Raw genomic sequence first — 22,414 nt, 5'->3', positions numbered from 1 at the left:
CTTGCCAATCTGATGCCAGTTTACAAAGTGCAACACCCGTCTCAATTTATTGAAAACACCCCTTCTCCATTTCTATATTTTCTCCAAGTTTTTTGCTGCTTTTTCTGCATAACTCATGTAAAAGATGCTTACCCATCATCGACTCATTATTTGCTCCTCCTTTGACTATTAGTAACCACATGGATGAAGCAAATTCTCCCAAGTTCCTTTCTGAAAGTATTTTGCTTCTTTGTCCGTAACCCATAGGATGCCAATATCACTATCAAGGTCACTGAAGTTCCCCATTACTGTTTGTTTCATCTTGGATGTCTTGATAATTACAATTTAAGGTGGCACAGCGGTAGAGTCACCAGAGACCTGGATTCTATCCTGACCTCAGATGCTGTCTGTGCGGAGTTTATAGTTCTCCCCGTGACTGCGTGGGTTTTCTCTGGGTGTTCTGTTTTTTTTGACATCTCAAAAAAGTGCAGGGTTGTAGGTTCATTGGATTCTGTAAATTCCCCTTAGTGAGTAGGATGAGAAAGTGGGATAACATAGAATTAGTATGAACGGGTGATCATTGGTTGGCGCAGACTTGGTGAGCTGAAGGAACTATTTTGACGCTGTATCGCTAAACTAAACCAAAACTAAACATCACAAATTTATTTCCCAATGGTATTCCAGCGATTGATGTCCTATAAAATACACCCAGGACCATTTATTATTTATTGTTTTGTTACTTTGAGGAAATAGATTCTCTCTGATTCCTTGTGAACATTGTTGCAAATGTCGCATTGCCCCAGAGTCGAAGGCCACCTCCCATGTAATCAGGTTCGTTGTTCCAATGTAGTTACCAGTGAACTTTCTGCTGGAAGCCCAGATTTCAGCACCGATGCACAAAGCAGAAAAGTCCAGGAGCTGTCTGTCCCTGGCAGCTGGCTGCACTCTCAAAATATCTTTGATAGCCAGTGAGGCCCACCTCCATATTTTATGCAGTTAATGCTGTTGGTGAGTCCAGGGTCATGAGTATTTTATTGATATTTTTACTTGCAATAGCACAACAGGTATGTAAACATAGTACTCAGTAGAAACCATAATAAGCAATAAAAATATGTTCAATGAATGAGAAAATATATAGAGTGCAAAACAAAAACAAAGCCCAAAGTCCCTAGTGCAATCAAGACAGTTTGGAGTTCAGAGTTTAATTGGAATTCTTGGTGTTCAATAGCCTGATGGTTGTTGGGAAGAAGCTGTTCCCGAACCTTGAGGATAAAAATGTTCAGACTCCTCTACCTTCTTCCAACAGCATGAGTTTAATGAGAACGTTGAAAATGTGGTGTGGGTCCTTGATGTGTCTCGCTGACCTTTTGAGACAGCGCCCCTTATAGATCCCTTTGATGGTGCGGAGGTTAGCATCCATGATGGAGATCAAGGTCATTGTATGTTTTTGCACACCTTTGACATTCACAATTTTCAGCAATAGTTAATAACATTAACATGATTGTATTTTTTCTATATTTTATAGCTAACAAAAACATGGAAAAATAGGTGCAGGAGTAGGCCATTTGGCCCTTCGAGCCAGCACCGCCTTACAATATGATCATGGCTGATCATCTAAAATCAGTAACCCATTCCTGCTTTTTCCCCATATCCCTTGATACTTTTAGCCCGAAGAGCTAAATCTAACTCTCTCTTGAAAACATCCAGTGAATTGGATTCCACTGCCTTCAATGGCAGAGAATTCCACAGATTCACAATGCTCTGGGTGAAAACGTTTTCCCTCATCTCAGCCCTAAATGGCCTGCCCCTATTCTTAAACTGTGACCCCTGGTTCCAGACTCTCCCATCATCGGGATTTTTTCCCCCTGCATCTAGCCTGTCTAATCCTTTAAGAATTTTATATGTTTCTGTAAGATCCCCTCTCAGCCTTCTAAATTCCAGTGAAGACCCATTCTTTCATCAGATGTCAGTCCTGCCATCCCAGGAATTAAACAAAACTAACAAATTAATAATAAAGACATAACTACTTGCCTCTCCCCTGGAAGATTGCCTGAAGTCTCCCTTCACTTGAATGGGCCCTGCCTTTCTTGCACAGGCTCTGGGGCAGAACTGTGAACCATTGTTACTGCGATGGACTTTGCAAGGAATCAGGTCAGCACCCAGACAGAGGTAGCCCTGAGGGTATGATTGAAAGATGGCAACGTCAACTTTAGTTGGCAACAACACTGGACTTCCTCATTGATACCCATAACAACAATGTGAACATTGGGGAGGAAAATGTGTCCCTATGCCTTTCGAGCATGTGTAATATATCTTCTTGATTTCCTTATATGCATCTTTCCTGAATGCCTTGTGTGCAGGAACATCGATCATCTTATGTATAGGAAAATAACTGCAGATGCTGGTACAAATCGAAGGTGTTTATTCACAAAATGCAGGAGTAACTCAGCAGGTCAGGCAGCAACTCAGGAGAGAATGAATGGGTGACGTTTCGGGTCGAGACCCTTCTTCAGAGCCTTATCTTATCAGACCGATCATCTTATGTAACTGTTCCCTTTTTGAGCCAGGTCTTATATTCCCAAGTGGCAATATGCATTTGTATATCTCTCACTGTATTAACCACACCTCACATATTTACACGAATACAATCCGATCTAATCTTTAAAATATTTCAGTGATCACGTATTATTCGGTTTTCTTCCTAGTTTCCTTCTCGATCTTTTGTGCACATTGTTTCTCTTTATTTAAAGGCTAATGTCCTCTACTCTCACAGAAGGAAAAAATTACACAAAGCATCTTAATAGACAGTTACAGAGACAGAACCTGAGACATCGACTTTTCTGTGCAATCGAGGGTGGGCAAGAAATCTTAAAACAAACACAAAGTGCTGGAATAACTCAGCGGGACAAGCAGCATCTCTGGAGTATAATGGATAGGCGACATCAGTTATTCTAACACTTTGTGTGTTTTATTTGGGTGAACCAACATCTGCAGTTACTTGTGTCTTCTATAAGTTATGGTCTTTGGCTCAATAGTTCCTCTGCTGATGGCAGTCCTGGGTGATAGTGTCAGGTTATCTCAGGTGTGCAAAGGAGCTGGGATGCAGTCCTGAGTACTCCCCCGGTTTGCAACAGCTCTGGGGTGCAGTACTGAACCCGCCTGCAGGCCCATCGGTCGACAGAACCTGCCCAAAGGCTCGTCGAGTAGGAGGGTTAACCCGGGTAATGTCTTAAGCACCAAGGTCGGCGGCAGGAGGCGCACCGGGAACACAGAGATGACTGGACGAGGAGGGACATCGGTTCGTGGTAACTACTCCAGTACATCGAGCACACAAGCCATGAATAATGGTGCCAAAAATGGCGGCGCCAGTATATGTAATATATGCAAAAAGAATGTCACTGTACAATTGCACATGTGACAAATAAAGCTCCATTGAATTATTGAGCTGGTGTAAGCTCATCGGGTTTGCAACACTGGAGCGCAGTACTGAGTTGGTGTAAGCTTGGGTTTGCAACAGCGCTGGAGTTTACAATACAGCTGGATTGCAGCACTGAATTGGTGCGAGGTTGGGTTTGCAACAGCGCTGGGGGTGCAGCCTTGAGCTGGAGTCAGCTCCTCTGGTTTACAGCAGCGCTAGAGTGCGGTATTCAGTTCGTATAAACTCAGGTATGCAACAGCGCTATAGTGCAGTTTGGAGTCGGTGTAAACTCGGGTTTGCAGCAGCGCTAGAGTGCAGCACTGAGTTGGTGTGAACTTGGGTTTGTAACAACGCCGCAACAGTATTGGAGAGCAGCATTGAGCCGGTGCCGGTGCCGGTGCCGGTGCCGGTGCCTCGGGGTTGCAGCAGCGCTGGCGTTGTGCTGCTGGACAGAGATATCTTTCCCCGGCGCGCATTGCTGAGGATTATCTTTTTGTTGCTGAGCGTCAGCGCGGAGACTCTGCCCGGGGCGACATCTCGCGAGATATCACTAAGCAGTGGGCGGGGCTGCCGTGATGCCCGTCAAATCACGTCGGCCTATTTCTGTGACGCGACCTGTGGCGTTGCACTGGAATTTGACCATGTTTGATTAAATATACCCGATGCAATCACCTCAGAAATAAAGCTGGCGGCCGGTTTTGATGATTTCCCCCCCCGCAGTTCTCCCCTAACCGCGGGCAGCCTTGAGGATCCCAGTCAGACGCGAACGTCCCGCCCCCTCCGGCCAACTGTCCAATGAGGAAGCGGAACACGCCGGACCGAACGCTGTGATTGGACCAGGTAGCTGCCTATCAAACAATACGTGCCTGCGCGACGTCAAACAGCGCGGCCTAGTCCACCTCGACGCTGTGTCAGTAAATCCGCGGCGCTTTTGTTTTGTATCATTTAAAATATATTCATATATATTCCTCCTTTAGGGACGCGCCATTTTTTTTACAACGCGCAGAAAAAGAAGGGAAAAAAATCCGCCTTTGGACTGATCGACTGCTCGTCTCCACAGCCAGGCCGTTGACGACCGTCAATCTAACTTGCTGCCTGCTGTTTGTCCCGCCTCCTTCTCCGTCCCATTGGCCAGGCGGTGGTAGAGCGGGCGGGTGATTGGTGGGCGGCCCTGTCTGTCAGCGCGGGGTGGGCGGGCGGGCGGGAGCGAGGTTTGTGTGCGCGGTGCGCTGCGGCCTGCTCCCCGTTTGTTGTCATGTCGCTGGCGGACTCTCACTGAGGCGGATCATTCTCATGGTGCAGCTGGCACTGGGTAAGAGACCTTGGGAAGATGATCATAGAGAATCTGGACGCTTTCAGATCTTGGTTGTCAAGGGCGCTGGACCCTATGTGAGTATTATTCCACGCACCTCATTCAAATATACTGGGGTGTACTGTTTTTTTGGGGGGGGTGGTGGTGTTTGGGAACGCGTGGGTACTTACTTTTTTAGGCCTTGCGACTGCCACATGAGGCAGGCTTGCAAGGCCGCACGCTTATACCATTCTATTATCTCGATTACAACTAGGTGGGATAAGAATCAGCTATTTCGCTCTCTTGGAAGACTTTTTCTTGTGAAGTATTAACTCCTTGGAAACGGATATTCTATATTTATGAATCAGAACGTTTTCAACTTTCTAATACTTGTCTTCCAAATTATTCCAGAAGTCAGTTCACTCTCTGTTTATGAGTAAAGAAATTAAACTGACTTCACTTGGAGATTCTGATTGATTTTCGCATTACTTTCAAAAGTTTGTACTAAGGGGGTGTATTTCATGTGCAGTTTTCGTGTTGCAACAATCACACGATGAATTAGAGAATTTGGAGAACCGACTTAAATATATAAGTGAATGAAGACATTCACAAGTTGATAGCTTTGTGTTATTACACTGCAGATCTGTAAGGCTCATTGTTAATGTTCTGGTTATGTAGCGGTGTGATGTGTGCACCTCAACAACTACATGCATCTTTGCAGCCAATCATTAAATAATCAATTATCTTGTCACAAAAGGTCGGACTTTGTTGTGTCTAAGTAGCCACGCTTCTCTGCATTCGTACAGTGACTAAATTTGCGATGCACTTAATTATTGTATTCCAAAATCGTCATATAAACAAAAGCCCTACTAATTCTCTTGTATAGAGATTCTTTAGATATTATGCTAAACACATTCCATATTTGTTTGAATTCATGGTTATGAAAATGTGTGTGATGTTATCAGAGTATTTGTCACTTTAAATGTGCAACCTGAAAATAGTTATCCAGTCATTATAATTTAACTTTAGAGATGGAAATTTCCAACTGCTTTTATCTGTTAACTTCAGCTTTTATCTGTTAACTATGACTTTTGTATAGTACCTTTACCAAAGTAAATATGTTCCTGGTACTTTGAAAGAATGGTAACAAACAAATTATGACTCTCAGCCATGTCGAGAAAGATTATGGTCGCTGCCGAAAAGTACTTGGTCAAAAGTGTAGACAGTAAGGAATATCTAAAATGACTAAAGAGATTTGAAGAGAATTCCCAAACTTAGGACCTTGGCAGCTAACATTCATAAACACAGCAAAAGGAGCCCAACCAGCTTGATTAATTGTGGATGAGAGAATGCAACAGAGTGGGTTTGGTGGGGTCCTGGATGCATTTAAAAACAATGGATGATTTTATAATCAATCCTGAACTCAAGTTTCAATTGAAAGATGCTCATGGTGTCTGCTTCTGTTTCTCTTTCATCCCTCGTTATTGGAGTTTGATGCTATGATAAGTTACTGGCCTACTTTGCTAAACCATGAAATGATCTTCTCAATGTCTTGTATTAGGCAAATAATCACGAGATGCTGAGATTAACTATCACTGTGATAGAATTCAATTGTGTGCTGGCACCAGAGAAAAAAAAACAATTGGTAAACTGCCACAACATTTCAGCTTGCTTCAAAATACAGCCAAGAAGAAAGTAATTTTATATACATTGTCGCATCTTTTGCCTTTTTAGTCAGAATATTCCTACGGTTTTTTTTAAAGGAAAATTGAACTGGGGATTGCAATTTTTGACTTTTTCACTTTTCACTATTGCATTTCCTTGATGGCTAAAATGTGCACTTGTACTAACTTACACAGATCAGCTGCAATTTGATTTTTACTTTTTTTCTGACAGTGAAGTAAATATGTTGTCATGGTTGATCTCAGTTTTTGTATAGCTTAGAAATCCCAGTTGCTATTTGATCATCTCCACTGGATAGAACATGCAACTAAATTAGGTGAGAATAGTATAGGGGTTTGACAACAGTCGAAGAATTTCTTTACAGACCCACCAGTTGTCATTATCTGCAGAAAGCTATTCCAGGATTGCAAGGTTTTATTCATTTGCCCATGTGTGCCAAAATGTTAAACTAAACCTCTATGCAAAATAACAAATCAAGAAATTAAAGGATGGCACCTGTCGTAAAATCCAATTTATTCACAAAATGCTGGAGTAACTCAGCAGGTCAGGCAGCATCTCGGGAGAGAAGGAATGGGTGACGTTTCGGGTCGAGACCCTTCTTCAGACTGATGTCGGGGGTGGGACAAAGGAAGGATATAGGTGGAGACAGGAAGATAGAGGGAGATCTGGGAAGGAGGAGGGGAAGGGAGGGACAGAGGAGCTATCTGAAGTTGGAGAAGTCAACGTTCATACCACCGGGCCGCAAACTGCCCAGGCGAAATATGAGGTGCTGCTCCTCCAATTTCCGGCGGGCCTCACTATGGCACTGGAGGAGGCCCATGACAGAGAGGTCAGACTGGGAATGGGAGGGGGAGTTGAAGTGCTGGGCCACCGGGAGATCAGTGGCGTTAATGCGGACCGAGCGCAGGTGTTCAGCGAAGCGATCGCCGAGCCTGCGCTTGGTTTCGCCGATATAGATGAGTTGACATCTAGAGCAGCGGATGCAATAGATGAGGTTGGAGGAGGTGCAGGTGAACCTCTGTCTCACCTGGAAAGAATGTTTGGGTCCTTTGATGGAGTTGAGGGGGGAGGTAAAGGGACAGGTGTTGCATCTCGTGCGGTTGCAAGGGAAAGTGCCCGGGGTTAGGGTGGTTTGGGTAGGAAGGGACGAGTGGACCAGGGAGTTGCGGAGGGAACGGTCTCTGCGGAATGCAGAGAGGGGAGGGGATGGGAAGATATGGCCAGTGGTGGGGTCCTGTTGTAGGTGACGGAAATGTTGGTGGATGATATGTTGGATCCGCTGGCTGGTGGGGTGGAAGGTGAGAACGAGGGGGATCCTGTCCTTGTTGCGAGTGGGGGGATGGGGAGCAAGAGCGGAGCTGCGGGATGTAGAAGAGACCCTAGTGAGAGCCTCATCTATAATGGAGGAGGGGAAGCCCCGTTTTCTGAAAAACGAGGACATCTCGGAAGCCCTAGTCTGAAACACCTCATCCCGGGCACAGATGCGGCGTAGACGGAGGAATTGGGAGTAGGGGATAGACTTTTTGCAGGGGACCGGGTGGGAAGAAGTGTAGTCCAGATAGCTGTGCGAGTCGGTGGGCTTGTAATAAATGTCCGTCACTAATTTTTCTCCTGTGATGGAGATGGTGAGGTCCAGAAACGGGAGGGAGATGTCAGAGATAGTCCAGGTATATTTAAGGGCAGGATGGAAATTGGAGGTGAAGTGTATAAAGTCAGTGAGTTCTGCATGGGTGCAAGAGGTAGCACCAATGCAGTCGTCGATGTAGCGGAGGTAGAGTTCGGGGATGGGGCCAGTGTACGTCTGGAACAGGGATTGTTCGACGTACCCGACAAAGAGGCAGGCGTAGCTAGGGCCCATGCGAGTGCCCATAGCTACGCCTCTGGTTTGGAGGAAGTGGGAGGAGTCAAAGGAGAAGTTGTTGAGGGTAAGAACCAGCTCTGCTAGGCGGAGGAGAGTGTTGGTCGATGGGGATTGGCTGGTTCTACGGTCGAGGAAGAAACGGAGGGCTTCGAGACCATCCTTGTGGGGGATGGAAGTGTAGAGTGACTGGACATCCATGGTGAAAATGAGGGAGTGGGGGCCTGGGAACCGGAAGTTATCCAGGAGATGGAGAGCGTGTGAGGTGTCTTGGACGTAGGTGGGGAGGGATTTGACCAGGGGGGATAGGATGGAGTCGAGGTAGGTAGAGATAAGTTCGGTGGGGCATGAGCAGGCAGAGACAATGGGTCTGCCGGGACAATTGTGTTTGTGGATTTTGGTAAAATCCAATTTGGTAAAATCCAATTTGTTTGGTGTACTTTGGAGAACAAAACCTGCAATGGTTTATAAACCATGAAGATCTATGTGATTTCTGTACTGCATCAAAATTAATGCTTTATTGCCTGAAGGGTTGAGGAAACCACTTGGTTCTACCTGACCACTTGATGCAGTTGAAAATGACCTCCATCACCTTTGTAGGACTTGAGGGGGTGGGAAATAAAACTTGCCTTTTCAAAAAAGGTGGCACAGTGGTACAGCTGCTAGTGTGAAGAAGGGTCTCGACCCGAAACATCACCCATTCCTTCTCTCCAGAGATGCTGCCTGTCCCGCTGAGTTACTCCAGCATTTCAAGTCAAGTTTATTTGTCACATACACATAAATGTGCAGTGAAATGAAAGAGTGGGTTTTGTGTCTACCAGCTGGTAGACCTGTTGCCTCACAGTACCAGAGACCTGGGTTTGATCCCGACCTTCTCTTGTGGAGGTTGCACGTTCTTCTTGTGGCCGGGTGGGTTTCTAGTATTTTACATTTCCATCCCTGGAAGAAAAACCCGGCTCTGTATCCTATATCTGCCTCTCATAATTTCACATATTTTTATCAGGTTGTCTCTCGGCATCCGATGCACGATAGAAAGCAATCCACGCTTGTCCAGCCTCTTTATGGCTAATTCCCTCTAGTCCAGGCAACTTCCTGATGAACCTTGTATTCACCCTCTCTAAAATCTCCACATCCTTCCTATAATCTGGTGACCAGAACTGCACTGACTGGTTTAAAGAATGTTAGCATGACTTTAATTTTACATTGTTATTTTATGAAGTCTTAGATTGTTACAGCATGAAGGTGGAAATTCAGTTGATTGTGGCATAGCCTCTTCCTTGATAGAGCTATCCATTTAATTCCACTCAATTTTTCCCCATAACCCTGTAAGCTTTCCCCACAATTCAAATATTTATCCAGTTTGCTTAAATCTGCTTTCATTGTTCTCTTGGGCAGTGCACTTCAGAGCACAGTAGTTTCATGAATTTCAATAAAGAAAAAAATCATATTGCCACAAGTTCTCTTGGTAATCACCTCAAAATCCGTAAGTCCAAGCTATTGATCTCTGTGCAGTTAATAAGATTGGACATTGTATATTCTAGAAAATTACTTCTGTTGACATTGCTCTGGATATTCCAATAGAAATAAATACTTTATAGAAGTTCCAATTTTAAAATAGCTTTACATTGGAAATAATAGCAAAATTGGGAGGAGGGGGGGGTGTACGATTAGCTAATTGCAGGCTTTTATTGCAGTGTGATTGATGTGTTGACAAGCTTATATATATATATATATTATGTGATTATATATAAAATAAATTCATCACAGTATCAATTTTAATCTGATGACCGAGGAAGGAACTCTGAATTGGCACCAAATCCTGCTCGCTCAGTGAATTTTTCTGAAAGTGAGGAAGTGAAGTTCAGCTCTTATTTAAAAAGTGAAGAACCAACGTTGCTCTGATTGATCACCAGCAAAGCCAGTTGTGCACAATTTCTATATGGCAAGGACTGGATTAACCATGTGTACATTTTAGAAAATAGTAAATTTCTGGATAGTTCTTTGTTACTGTCATTCCAATCGCACTCCAACTTTCTGCAGTTTTGTTTGAAATTTTACCTTATTCTTCAGTGACTGTTCACCTCAGTGGAGAGGAGATAGCTGGAAGGAGATGGTTACATTTCAGGCATATACAATATTTAAATCACTATTGTTTATTTGTCTGTATATAATTGTTTTAAAATCAGTTTTAATCATTTATTTTTCACATGTTTAACTATTACTTTCATAGTAACAATGTGTCATGCGATTTTAAAAATTGAGGTCAGAGACATTAGCAAACATTCAGTATCTGATGGACAGTAAGCCTTGTGGTGGCTTGGTGTACCCAGCTACTAAAGCTGTGTGGAGCTTTGTTGATTAGACACCAGTTTGGGGGATCAATGTGCAATGGCCAAGATAGGAAACAAATAACGTGCACTTCATTGTTCCAATGGGCTTGAGGATTGTGGAAAAATGCTATTTTTAACCTGTTACTTTGATCTGCTCATTAAAACACACTGGCTTATTGATGCAAACTGAACTGCCCTGTGGGCCAGACCTGACTCAGGGGCTGAATGGACACACTGGCTCAGTCATTGCACTTTTAATATTCAGATTTTTTTTAAATCGTAGACTAATCAATCCAGTTTGCTGTATATTACTTGGTTTCTACATCTTGCTTGACTTTGCATTTGTAGGCATTCAACTCAACACAATGGAACATTCAATTGAATTTGTTTGTGCACGTGCAATTATCTGGAGATGGATGGGAGTAATATACAGTGGTATTTGTCAAAAGGTGTTACTGTTTCTGGTTTAGGCTCATCACGGCTTATAAATTATTCCGATGGCTGAGACATTATTACGTTTGCAAGTTAATGGGGATTCAAATGTGGCTTTATCCACATATTTGAAGTGTGGCAGAAGTGGCATTTTCCCTGTTACTGCTTGGATTTTTTAATGTTTCCCAGTGCTGTTTTATCTTGCTGCTGAATACTTCTGCTATGGTGCAGCCTTGCTCTGTATTTTGGTTTTATGAATAAGTCATAACAGATATAGCTGTTGAATTCAATTTGATAATTCTCACATAATAGTTCTCATCAAATCCACAGTTTTCTGTGGTATTTCATTATATCTGGAAAAGATTTGATGCAGAGTATATTTAGCCTTGAAATCAGAAGGACTGACATGCCACGCAGGAATAAAAAGCAAAATGTGTAGAATCTATGAAAGCTGAAGAATCTTGCACCAGTTTTGTTGAGCATTGTAAATGTGTATGTTGGTGCAATGTGTACCTGAAAGTATACAAGACAACTTATTTATGAACAAATATCGGTCATGCGTTGGAAGAATATCAACAAGTGTCAATGGGCTTCTTTCCCCCTTACCCCTTCCATGTGAAATTGGTTTATTGTTCATTACTGAGATACAGTGAAAAAAATTTGTTTGGCATGCTATGCCATACGCGAGTACAATCCAACCATAATAAGTTAAGTGATTATAATAGGTAATTCAAAAAGAGAAAGGAAACAGTACAGAATATGGCTACAAAGTGCAGATTTTTAAAACTGCAAGGGGTGCAACAAGGTAGATTTAGAGATTAGGGATATATCCTTAGTTTATGAGATGTCCATTTAAGAGTCTGGTAACAGTGGGAAAGTAGCTATTGTTAAATGTGGTGACAGATCCTTTCAAATTTTGGGACCTTCTGCCCGAAGGGAGAGGAGAGAAGAATGAGTGATCGGGAAGTCAGTGATCCTTGATTCTGTCTGCTGTTTTCCTAAGGCAGCATGAGGTGTAGATAGAGTCGATTTGGTGAGGGGGGAGGAGGCTGGTTTGCATAATGTACTGGACTGTGTCTGCAACTTTGCAATTTCTTGCAGTCTGGAGCACAGCAGTTACCATGCCAAGCTGTGATGTATCCAGCTTTCTATGGTGCACCTTTAAATGGTAAGAGTCATTGAAGACGGGCTGTATTCTGAGGAAGTTGAGACTTTCTTGTTACGCTTTCTTAGCTGTAGTGTCAATTTTGTTTGATCAGGACAAATTGTTGGTGATATTTATGCCGAGAAACTTCAAGAGCTTGAACATCTTCACTTCAGTACGAGTGATGGAGATGCAAATCCAAGCCTTAATAATATCATATTTAAGACATTAATATAGAAAATCCAGAAATAAGTACAATCCCAATTGTTTATATTTGGATTGCCTATTGACCATTGCATGGCCTTCCAAATCTTTTCAAACTAAATTGGATCAAGATTAATGGCAAGATATTTCATGGTTGGGTGGAATGAAGATTTTTTTAGTACAATTATTAAATTCTATTATTCTGCTAGAACTGGGAGTTGCAGGAATTTTTTGAAGATAGAACACATGTGCTCACAGAATTGCAAATAAAAAGGTATTTAAAATAAAAATAGAAAATATTCAGCTGGCTCCTCTGAATATTTCCAGCATTTTCTGTTTTTATTTTAGAATTCCAGTATCCATAATCTCTTTTGATTTTCAGAAGGGAATATAATTTGGATTATTTGTGTGCAGCGCGTTTTTAGCAACTGGTTCTGATTTCCATCTCGTTGCCTATTTCATGGTAAGATGAATTCTGTTTCAAGTTTTGGAAAGGATAGATTTTAATGTTTTCATTTTTGTCGACTGATGCATAATGCAGATAAATTTGGTCTCATCTCTTAGATCATATGTGTATCGTGAAGACTGTAATTGACTGTTCAGGAGCCTGAAAGATTATGCAGTACAGTTTTCTGTCTTTAGAGGTTCAACAAGTTTCATTGATTTGTCATGATATACTCTAATACTGATCAGCACAGTGACCCTTTTTCATTTCATTGGCCTGATCTCTTTATTTTCAGCTTGCCTTTTTCAAATTTCCTCACATAAGAATAAAGTAATAATATAGGTGAGCATCCCTGAATTTTTAGTTTGTTTTGCCTAAAAAATGGACACCTGGTGACTTTTCCCAAGGGAATGGGACCCATTGCTTTAAACTTGTATAACACCCATTCCTGCAGAACTTTATGAAAAATTCTTTGCGCACTTTTATTCATTAAACTTCTGACTGTTGACTTGAGCTAGAAATTCTTCAAAGAAAGAACTGTTAGGTCAGATAGGAGTTCCAATCTTTGAAATGGTTAATGTTATGGATGACACTATTTCTACTCATTTAATGTTCACTTTTGAAATTGTATTACATATGGATATGCTTTTGTTTGGACCTCTTCTGTGTTGCTCAGCTCTCACATTCTCCAATTTCACAAATTAATTGGTTTCTAATTCTGGTTTGTGTTGAGATGTACCCAGTTGCTCAAGGGGTCGCATATCAAACAGCTGAGGGTTCTCTATCCCAGTGATGTCGGGATTATAAACTTTGAGTGATGCTGAGTTGATTTAAAAGAGAATAATTTCTACCACAGCTTTGGGGAAATTTAAGTTCAATTAACTCAAAAGATTTTTTCTCAAAAAAATTCCGGACTATCAGTAATGGTGCCTATGTCAATCTTCAGTTTTATTTATTTTGGGATGGGGGGGGGGGGGGTGTATCTGTGAATCACTGCCAAGACTAGCACTTATTGCCCTTTCCAACACTCCTTAAAGACAGTGGTGAGTTACGACCTTAAACTTTAGCAGTTCTTACTTTGAAGGTATTGCTCAAATCTATAGGGAGTTCCAGGTCTTGGATACCGTGGCAGCGAAGGAGGACTGTTTCCAGCTAGGGATGTTGTGGCATGGAAGGGAACCTGCAGAGGGCAGTGTCTTATTGCTGTTGCGTTCCTTTTAATTCTGTGTTACACTTCTTTTGATGCTACCCGAATATTTAAAGTTGTGGATGGGTACTAATTAAATGGAGTGTTTTGTCCTGAATGATGTTGAGTTTTTACTGTTCCATGGAGCAACGCTACCAGCAAGCAGAGAGTGGTCCATAATGCACATAAATTTTGCTTTGTAAAAGATGAAAAAGCTTTGATGTCAGGAAGTAAGGCATTCATTGCAGTGTACCCAACGTCTGCCTTGTGGCCATAGCATTTATGGATTCCTCATCAGTGGTGATCCCAGAATATTTGGGGAGTCAACAATAGTAATGCCATTAAATGTCAAAGATATGTGGTTTGTCTTTCATGCATCTGATCATTGCCTGGCATTTTGATGTCTCAGGTATTGCTTACTACTTACCAGCTCGCACTTGAATACTATCTGGGACATGCCGCAGACAGACCAGGACTGCTTCAGTTGCCGTAAAGCTACAACTGGAATTGAAAGTTGTGCAGTCATCAATTAATATCTTTCCTTTGTAATTCCTGATATTTGGAAGATTGTTGAAGTAGATAAGGTGGTTTGGAATTGGATACTACCAGGGAATTCCTGCAATGATGTTATGAGGCTGATGATTGATCTCCAACAGCTACAACCACCTTTCTTAATGTACACTTTTTTTATTTTGTAGCTTAATTCTTATTCAACCTCACGACATTGCTGCACCAGATTATTACTTCAATTTTAGGTATGCATGGTGCAGCCTTGGCATGCTCCGTCATTAAAACTCTCCATTAAACCAATGTACATTCCCCTGGCTACAGTCTGCAGATCATTGTACCCTGATCCCCTGGTTTGAATGTTAGAATGAGGGAGGTGCCAGGCCATGATGTTGCAAATTATAATGGCACACACAACCCTTATTGGTGATGAGTTTTGAGCTGCTGCCTCTGAGTTTGTCTCTGTTGGCACAAGGGATGTGTTGCAGAAAGCTCAACACAATGGAGATGCTCTCCGTGTGAATTCTGGATTTTATCTCCACCAATACTTCTATTATATGTACCATCCATAATAGTTAAGTTAAATTTCTTGTATTAATGCACAACCGTAATCCTACCTCTGCATCAGAACAGTAGGGATCACCTGGAGAAACAAGGAACTGCAGGTGCTGTTTTGCAAAACACATCACAAAGTTCTGGATTAACTCTCTGTGCAGGCAGCATCCCTGGAAACCATGGATAGTTGACGTTAGAGGGTCGGCATCCTCTGGGTAGGGATCACCTCTTGTACTACCATGGACTTGTTTCCAGTTATGTTTTGCACTAATGTCTTTGTTTCATGTACATTCTTTTTTCTTTTCACTTTTAGATTAGTTTATTGTTATGTGTACTGAGGTACAATGAAAAGCTTTTGTTACATGCTAACCAGTCAGCGGAAAAGGCAATACGTAATTACAATTGAGCCATTCACAGTGCACAGATACATCATAAGGGAATAATGTTTAGTGCAAGATAAAGCCAGTAAAGTCCGATCAAAGATAGTCTGAGGGATTCCAAAAGAGGTGGATAGTAGTTCAGGACTGTTCTTGAGTTGTGGTAGGATGGTTCAGTTGTCTAATAACAGCTGGGAAGAAATTTTGTATAATTTATGCGAGTTGATCTGAATGTATGTGCTTGTGATGCTGATGCAAATAAGATTTTCATTGTTTCTGTTCCTCACTATACTTCTGCATATGGCAAAAAAAATACTTGGCTAATATGGACATTTTTCACAAGTAAATTGCAGAGGAGAAGGTAAAGATTTCCCCATATGTTGATTTACTCACTTTCTGCTGTAGGACCCAATCTGGTAACAGTGTCATTTGGAAGTTGGTCATCTTAGACACTGACAGTTTTTTGAGACTCTCCGTATGATGGCAGTCCCCCAGGCATTCTGTATGTTTCCTGGTTTTCGTTTGTCGTCCAAATCCACCACAAGGAGGAGCACTGTTTACGAGTGTTTTAATGTCATATGTCTCAACGGAACAATGAAATTCTTACTTGTAGCGGCACAATGGATATGTAAACATAGTATTCTGTAAACAACACTATGCTCCAAAAAAAGTTGTGGTATATTGAAACACAAAAATAGTGCAAAGACAAAAAAAGTTCCCTCAAGTCTATGTACTTCGGAGCTTAGTTGGAGATTGTTGTGTTTAATAGGCTGATGGTTGTCAGGATGAGGCGGCACCTGAACCTGGGCGTTACAGTTTTCAGGCTCCTAGACTTAATTCCTGATGGCAGGAGTGAAATGAGAATGTGGCCATGGTTCGAGTTGCCGAACCAGACTGTAATACAACCAGTCAATATGTTATGGAGGATAGTAGGTGATAATCCATGGGAAATTTATTTGCTTATCGTTGACCTGATATTGCAAAACTTCATGGGGTCTGGGATTAATATTGACAATTACCCAGGCTATTCCCTTCCACCTTCATGCAATTTTAACACCCTCTCTGTTGAACCTTTCCTGCCAATATGACAAAGAGGAATTGTGGAAGAGTGGAGTGTTGTCTGTTGAGTATTATACTGAGAGGATGAGTATTGCAGGCTGATGGTTTACTAGTCTGTTGGACATCTTTCCACTGGACTGGTTCTCTTGACGTATCTGAGGAGGAATATGTGAAGTTATCGTAGGTGGCTAGATCCTTGTTGTCACTGAGCTGAATGCTGATGTTAATATACTGGGCTTTGTTTTTAGATTTGGCATAAGCATTGTGATCTGATGCAACTGAATGGCTCACTAATCCATAGAGGCCTGTTAAGAATCAACCACATTGCTACGAGTCTGGGGTCACTTTTCGGTCTGATCAAGTAAGGGAAGCAGACCTGCATTATCCAAACAAGTTTTTTTTAAAAACCACTAAATTTAAATCACCATATTCACCAAGGAATTAAAAATATATATTTTTGGTTAGCCCTCTGGATTATATTTCTGCAATCCACCACCACCACCAATTCTTGAATGAAAATACCTCTTAAAAATTCATCAAATTCATTAATATTCTTCAAAGAAGAAAATCTCTCGACCTTGTCTACTGTGGTTTATGGACATCAATTCATGGGCATTTCACTGAACATTGAATGTCAGTGAAGATCCAAACACAATATTGAAAATGTAATTCAATGAAAACGGTATTATGTGGCATCCTTAATGTTATTAAAGGATAAAATGTGTTTTTGCCAGTAAGCCTTGATACCATTTTCTCCGCTACACCAGAAATATCTTCAATAACCAGTGGATACAATTGGATTTCTTTAAATTATAAGAATATTGTGTTTTTATGATGACATAGAACATCAGCTGTCAGCTTCTGTATTTGGAGGTTTTTTGGATTGAATGTGGAAGCGAACTTTGACCAAATAGTGACATAATATACGCTGAAATGCAAAAGAACTGTTGATGGTAGAACTCTGAAATAAATGCCACAATTACGGGGAAATCATAGTCAAGAAACCTCTGGAGTGTGAAGCAGAGTTAATGTTTCATTTTGATGACCTTTCATGGGAGGTGATGAAATATCATTGACCCAAAACATTAACAAGGCTGCTATTTTGGCTGATGATTATTTCCAGTTTTTTCTCTTTTAAAAGATCTTATTGTTAATACCTGGGGATTTTGAGATGACAACTGCATTTTTGTGTTACATCGCAAATAAAGAAATAATATAAAAAATGTGCAACATGTTATGGGTGCCTTAATAGGTTTGCTATTGAAGTTGGATAAATCATTATTTTATTTGATCTTTAATGATAAGTGTAGCTTTGTTAAGACTGGTTGTTCGAGGGCCTTTTTCTTACTGATGTAGAGTGTAAGGCCCAACACTCATTTGTTTTAGTGAACCTGTCAGTGATGACTTTGAACTCTTGTCTCCAAACATACACAGATATTACCTAGACACAGTAATTTAACCAGTGGGGCTGGGGTGACTTTAGTTTGAATATAGGTACAATGGTGAGTTGCCTGTAGATTTTATAGATTACCACCACTCTCAGTGAAACAAAGTGCAACAATGCAGAGGAAAAAGTGTTGGAGTAATGATGCAGCGTAACTTGACCTTGTCTACACTGTGATGCTGACTGTCTTCCAATGGTTCATGAGACCTTGGAAAATGTGTACTGTTTTCTGTTTCCTGGAAACCTACACTTTTTTTAAAAAAAGTAGGTGTCATTGATTAAAATTGATCATCTTGTTCAGTTCTTATGGACCAGGAATGGGTGTTCACATGTCAACACTTCAGTCTATGTATGTGCTTTGCACGAGGTCCAGCAGGAAGTGCTGATCCCTGCCTTTCCACGTGGTTGTAGAATATTGACTACTTGCAGTGTATATATCAAGGCATGGAAAGAATGCTTCCAATGCACACCAAAAATGTTGAAATTCATGGAAAAGGTAATCAAATCAGCATCAATTCTCAAATTAACATCCTTGGCATTGAGATTGTTTTGGGCTCTGTTGGACAGGCTGTGTTGTTAACATGCTGAACATCATATTCATGGGAAGAGTTTGCTAGGTGGGCACAGGAAAAGATTCAAAATCTTAAAGTATAAAATCCTGTTCTATTAATTCTAGGCTACAACTGATTCAATTCAAGGTTATACACAGATTACACTACTCTAAGGTTAAGCCGCCTAAAATCTTTCCTGATCTCTCACCTTTGTGTAATAGATGCAAGACCGCTGAGGGTACACTCGCTCACCACTTTTGGACTTGTCCAAAACTTCACAACTTTTGGTGTCTTTTATTTCAATGGTACTCTACTGTTTTAAATGTCACTTTAACTCTGGACCCTGAAACAGCTCTATTCGGGTATTCCACAACGTTTGAGAAGCTAGACCATAATGCTCGCACAATCTTGGTTTATGGTATGGTAAATGCCAACAGATGTATTTTGAAACTATGGAAATCGGACTCTGCTCCTCAGTTTGAGACTTGGTTAAGAGAATTAATGGGCATCTTACACATAGAGAGGCTGAGATGTGAATTGTCTGGCAACCCTCAGAAGTTCTTCAACATATGGAGCCCAGTGCTGCAGCATATTAAGGACAAGTAAAACTATCCCCTCAATGCCACATGCTTTTGTACCTTCTTTGAATCCAGCAGTGAAAATACTGAAATATTGGACTTGTGAAAATTACTTTGACTCATGTTTTTGTGCTTTTGTCGTTTATGTCACATAGTAGTCATGTTTTTTTAAATTTTTTATTTATTATTTATTTATTTGTTTTTGTTTGTTTGTTTTCATGATTATGTAGGGAAGGGGAGCGATGGGGTTTACTGTTGTTAAATGCACTGTAATTAATTAAATTAAAAATTAAAAAATAAACATTAAAAAACCCAAAAGTTTTCAATGTTTTCTTGCGAAATTGCAAGACGTCTGCTGACTTCTCGGAATCCCTGACCAATGGCTGTTCCAAGAGAAGGAACATTTGAATTGTGGTGTAAATCTCAAGTTTGTATATTGGGGGTAAACAGAAGCCAAGCTCAAATGACAAAGTGTGTACCATCTCAATCTACCCACCTACATGGTTTATTGGGTTCCTCCTTGTGAATCTGTGGAATGGTCTTTGATTCCTAGATAGCTTCATTGGTCATTTTGGAACCACAAAATGAACTGGGAGCATTCCCTATCACAAGGAATAGGTTCAGTGTACTTAGTTTATTAAGTGAACTTTAATAGGAGAAATTTTACTGCCAATTTTAATAGCAATAACCACCAACATCATGCCACAGTGATGATGGAAGATATTGCTGTTAAAATTTATTTTTGAATGTGTCGGGTAAGTTGAAGATTCAGTAAACTTTACTGCTAAATGTTTCGGATTAATGGACTTACTTTTGACACCTCTGTTTGTCAAAAATGCCTGATAAATTGCAAATAGAAGCATGACAGGCGCAGCAAGGCGGACTACATTTCTAAAAAAAAAACCTGATGTCTGTATTATATAGAAAGCTTTTTTACACAAGATATACTATAGTTGCAGCTTCATTTTGTCATCTATCAGTTTTAAATTCAATATCTATTATTTGGTCAGAATATTTGAATTCAATATTATCGGCTTTAAAGTGAGTTTGTTGATACGAGGTCAATTTTAAACTTTAAAAATGGCTTTTTAATCTTTAATAAATGCCTTTTACACTTGCCTTGCCCAAGATGACTGCCGGGGGCAGGACCCACCTGAGTGATGGGAGTGGCGGCCAATGAGGGGAGGGGGTTGAGGAGAGCAGAAGAGGCGGGGCTAGAAGGAGGGGGCGGGGCCCGCACGAATGACGGGAGCAGCGGCCTCTGAGGGGCGGAGGAGTGGAGCGGATGGAGGAGGAATGGCAATCATTAGAGGCTTGGACCCAACGGGTCCACGCCGGCTAGTGTATTATAAAGCCACGTACAACTGGTCCAGAATCCATTGAGGTTTTGATATCCACTGGTCTCAGTGCATTAACATAATTGTAATTTTCTAAATGTTCTTTTAAGACATAGTGATTATTTGGCCATTATTCTAAGGAAAGAAAATATAGGCCCTTTCATTGCTGGTTGATAATCCTGGCAGGAAGCCCTTATTTGTGAGTGCTTAGAAAGAACTGGGTCAGACAATATATCAACATTTTCTCTGTGGTCTGCTAGTGTGTCATTGTCAACACTTCCACGTGAATTATATCTATTTTAGCAAGGTGGCAATGCTGTGTATTTGTGTAAGGTACAAGATGGTAATTACTGTGAAGTGAGCATGTCAAGGAATTTGCCCTGTACAGAAAGAAAGCATTTATTAAATGTTACACTTTGCCCAATAGTCTTTGGTTGTTTTACCATATTAATTACAGTATACTTTGAGAACTGGTTTGAATATTTTAACAACTTTTTTTTTAAAATCCTTTATTTACAAAAAATGACAGTTAACATTCAAAACCATGATTTTTTTTAATGTAACAAGTTTTAGCAGTTTATGGAATTCGTCTTTTAGGCTGATGTGTGACTTGGTTTGAAATTTAATTTTAGAGACTTCTTTAAGTGATAGATGCTGCATGTTTGGGGGTTGATGCCAAACAATCCTTGGTGAGTTGCTAGTTTTTTTCCTGGGATACTAGATGGAATTCACTGAGGTGGATGGCTGTTAGTAAAGGAGCTGCTTTGTCTAAGATGTTTGCATGGATTTCTGAGTAGTGTTGGAGTTGCATGCATCCAGGTGCACCGCAAAATTAATTAGACTCTTGATTTGACGCTTTCTGTTGTGGTAATTTCTCGTCTGCTCATGCAGCCATGATGTTTGTGTTATTTATCATTTTCATAATGTTATTAAAACTACCTGTTTTCATAATGTTGTTTGAAGGAGATTGTAATGCAATATCTTGTATTTTGGAATCTCTTTCATTTTGGATCTATCATTCATACCCAAATACAAGGGAAAAACATTGTAACTTGTTGCTGCCTTGTTGTGTACACTGATCCAAAGGTTCAATGGTACTTTATTGTCATGTGTACCGAGGTACAGTGAAATTATTTTTAAAATACATTTTAGTAAAAGTATTGCAATACAAAAGCACTTGTTAGATTCAGTACAAGTGTATAGAAATGATACACTGTGACCGTGTACAAGAATGCCAGGTTTGCCACCATTTTCAAGACCAAGCTGTTATAAATGCAGATTTCTTAACCTGGTGGCATTGCAGCTGATGTCCACCATTGTCCTGGTAGCGTTGCAGGTTCGGCTGGCCAAGTGTAGCCGTTGGAATTCTCCACCGCTTTGTGCCGCTGCAGGTAGTGTGTGCTGCATGTATTGATTGAATTGAATACTTTATTGTCACATGTGACAAGTCACAGTGAAATTCTTTTGCTTGTATACCTGAGGTATGCAAATAGTTGCCACGTAAATGCGTAAATAGTCGCCACGTACTCAGCCTCTTTGATCCAGCCGAGTCCCAGGCTGCTGCAGGGGCTCCAGCGGCCCACTCCACCTTCAGGGTGCCCTGCACTGCTTCCCGCAGATGGTCTGCCGACTGACCATTCGTTCCGTGCATCCACCAACATGTTGAAACATTCACCTCCTCTCCGGACTCGGGGGCAAGCCGGGCTGGGCTCGGTGGCTTGCGTCTTGGGAACGGGTTTCCCGGCTCCACTGCTGCTGGGAGTTAGACACGGAGGTCTAGGATTGAAGACAATATAAATATGCATGCTTTATCAATTAAGTTTATTATTTAACCCATACACTAAAGTGGCCTCAAATCTAATCCACATGCTTCACATCAAAGTGGGGAACAAAAAATGCTCGGAGCTAGTTGACTTGCACTATCTTGTCAGTATTTTTTTACAGACTTATTAATTCCTTTTGTAACTTTGTCAATGCTAGAAATGTGGCGAGTCTTTGCGTACTTTGCGTATTAAATGCAAAAACAATTTCACAAT

At 41.1% G+C, this 22,414-nt stretch overlaps 1 protein-coding gene across 5 annotated transcripts in view; it reads left to right on the top strand.

Annotated features, from left to right (window-relative positions):
* Positions 1-4,609: 4,609 nt before the first annotated feature.
* The window catches only part of rbm27 (RNA binding motif protein 27), a 98,369-nt gene continuing 80,564 nt past the window's right edge, over positions 4,610-22,414 (top strand). For all 5 annotated transcript variants that reach the window (XM_078411750.1, XM_078411747.1, XM_078411748.1 and 2 more), the window contains exon 1: positions 4,610-4,786. In XM_078411750.1, coding sequence (XP_078267876.1) covers positions 4,728-4,786 — 59 coding nt within the window. In that variant the 5' untranslated portion in view covers positions 4,610-4,727. The remainder of the gene's footprint in view (positions 4,787-22,414) is intronic.

Source organism: Rhinoraja longicauda, chromosome 14 (genome assembly GCF_053455715.1).
Source record: "Rhinoraja longicauda isolate Sanriku21f chromosome 14, sRhiLon1.1, whole genome shotgun sequence".
Classification (NCBI taxonomy): domain Eukaryota; kingdom Metazoa; phylum Chordata; class Chondrichthyes; order Rajiformes; family Arhynchobatidae; genus Rhinoraja; species Rhinoraja longicauda.
Note: the sequence above shows the minus strand (reverse complement) of the source record. Positions and strands in the feature narration are given on the sequence as shown.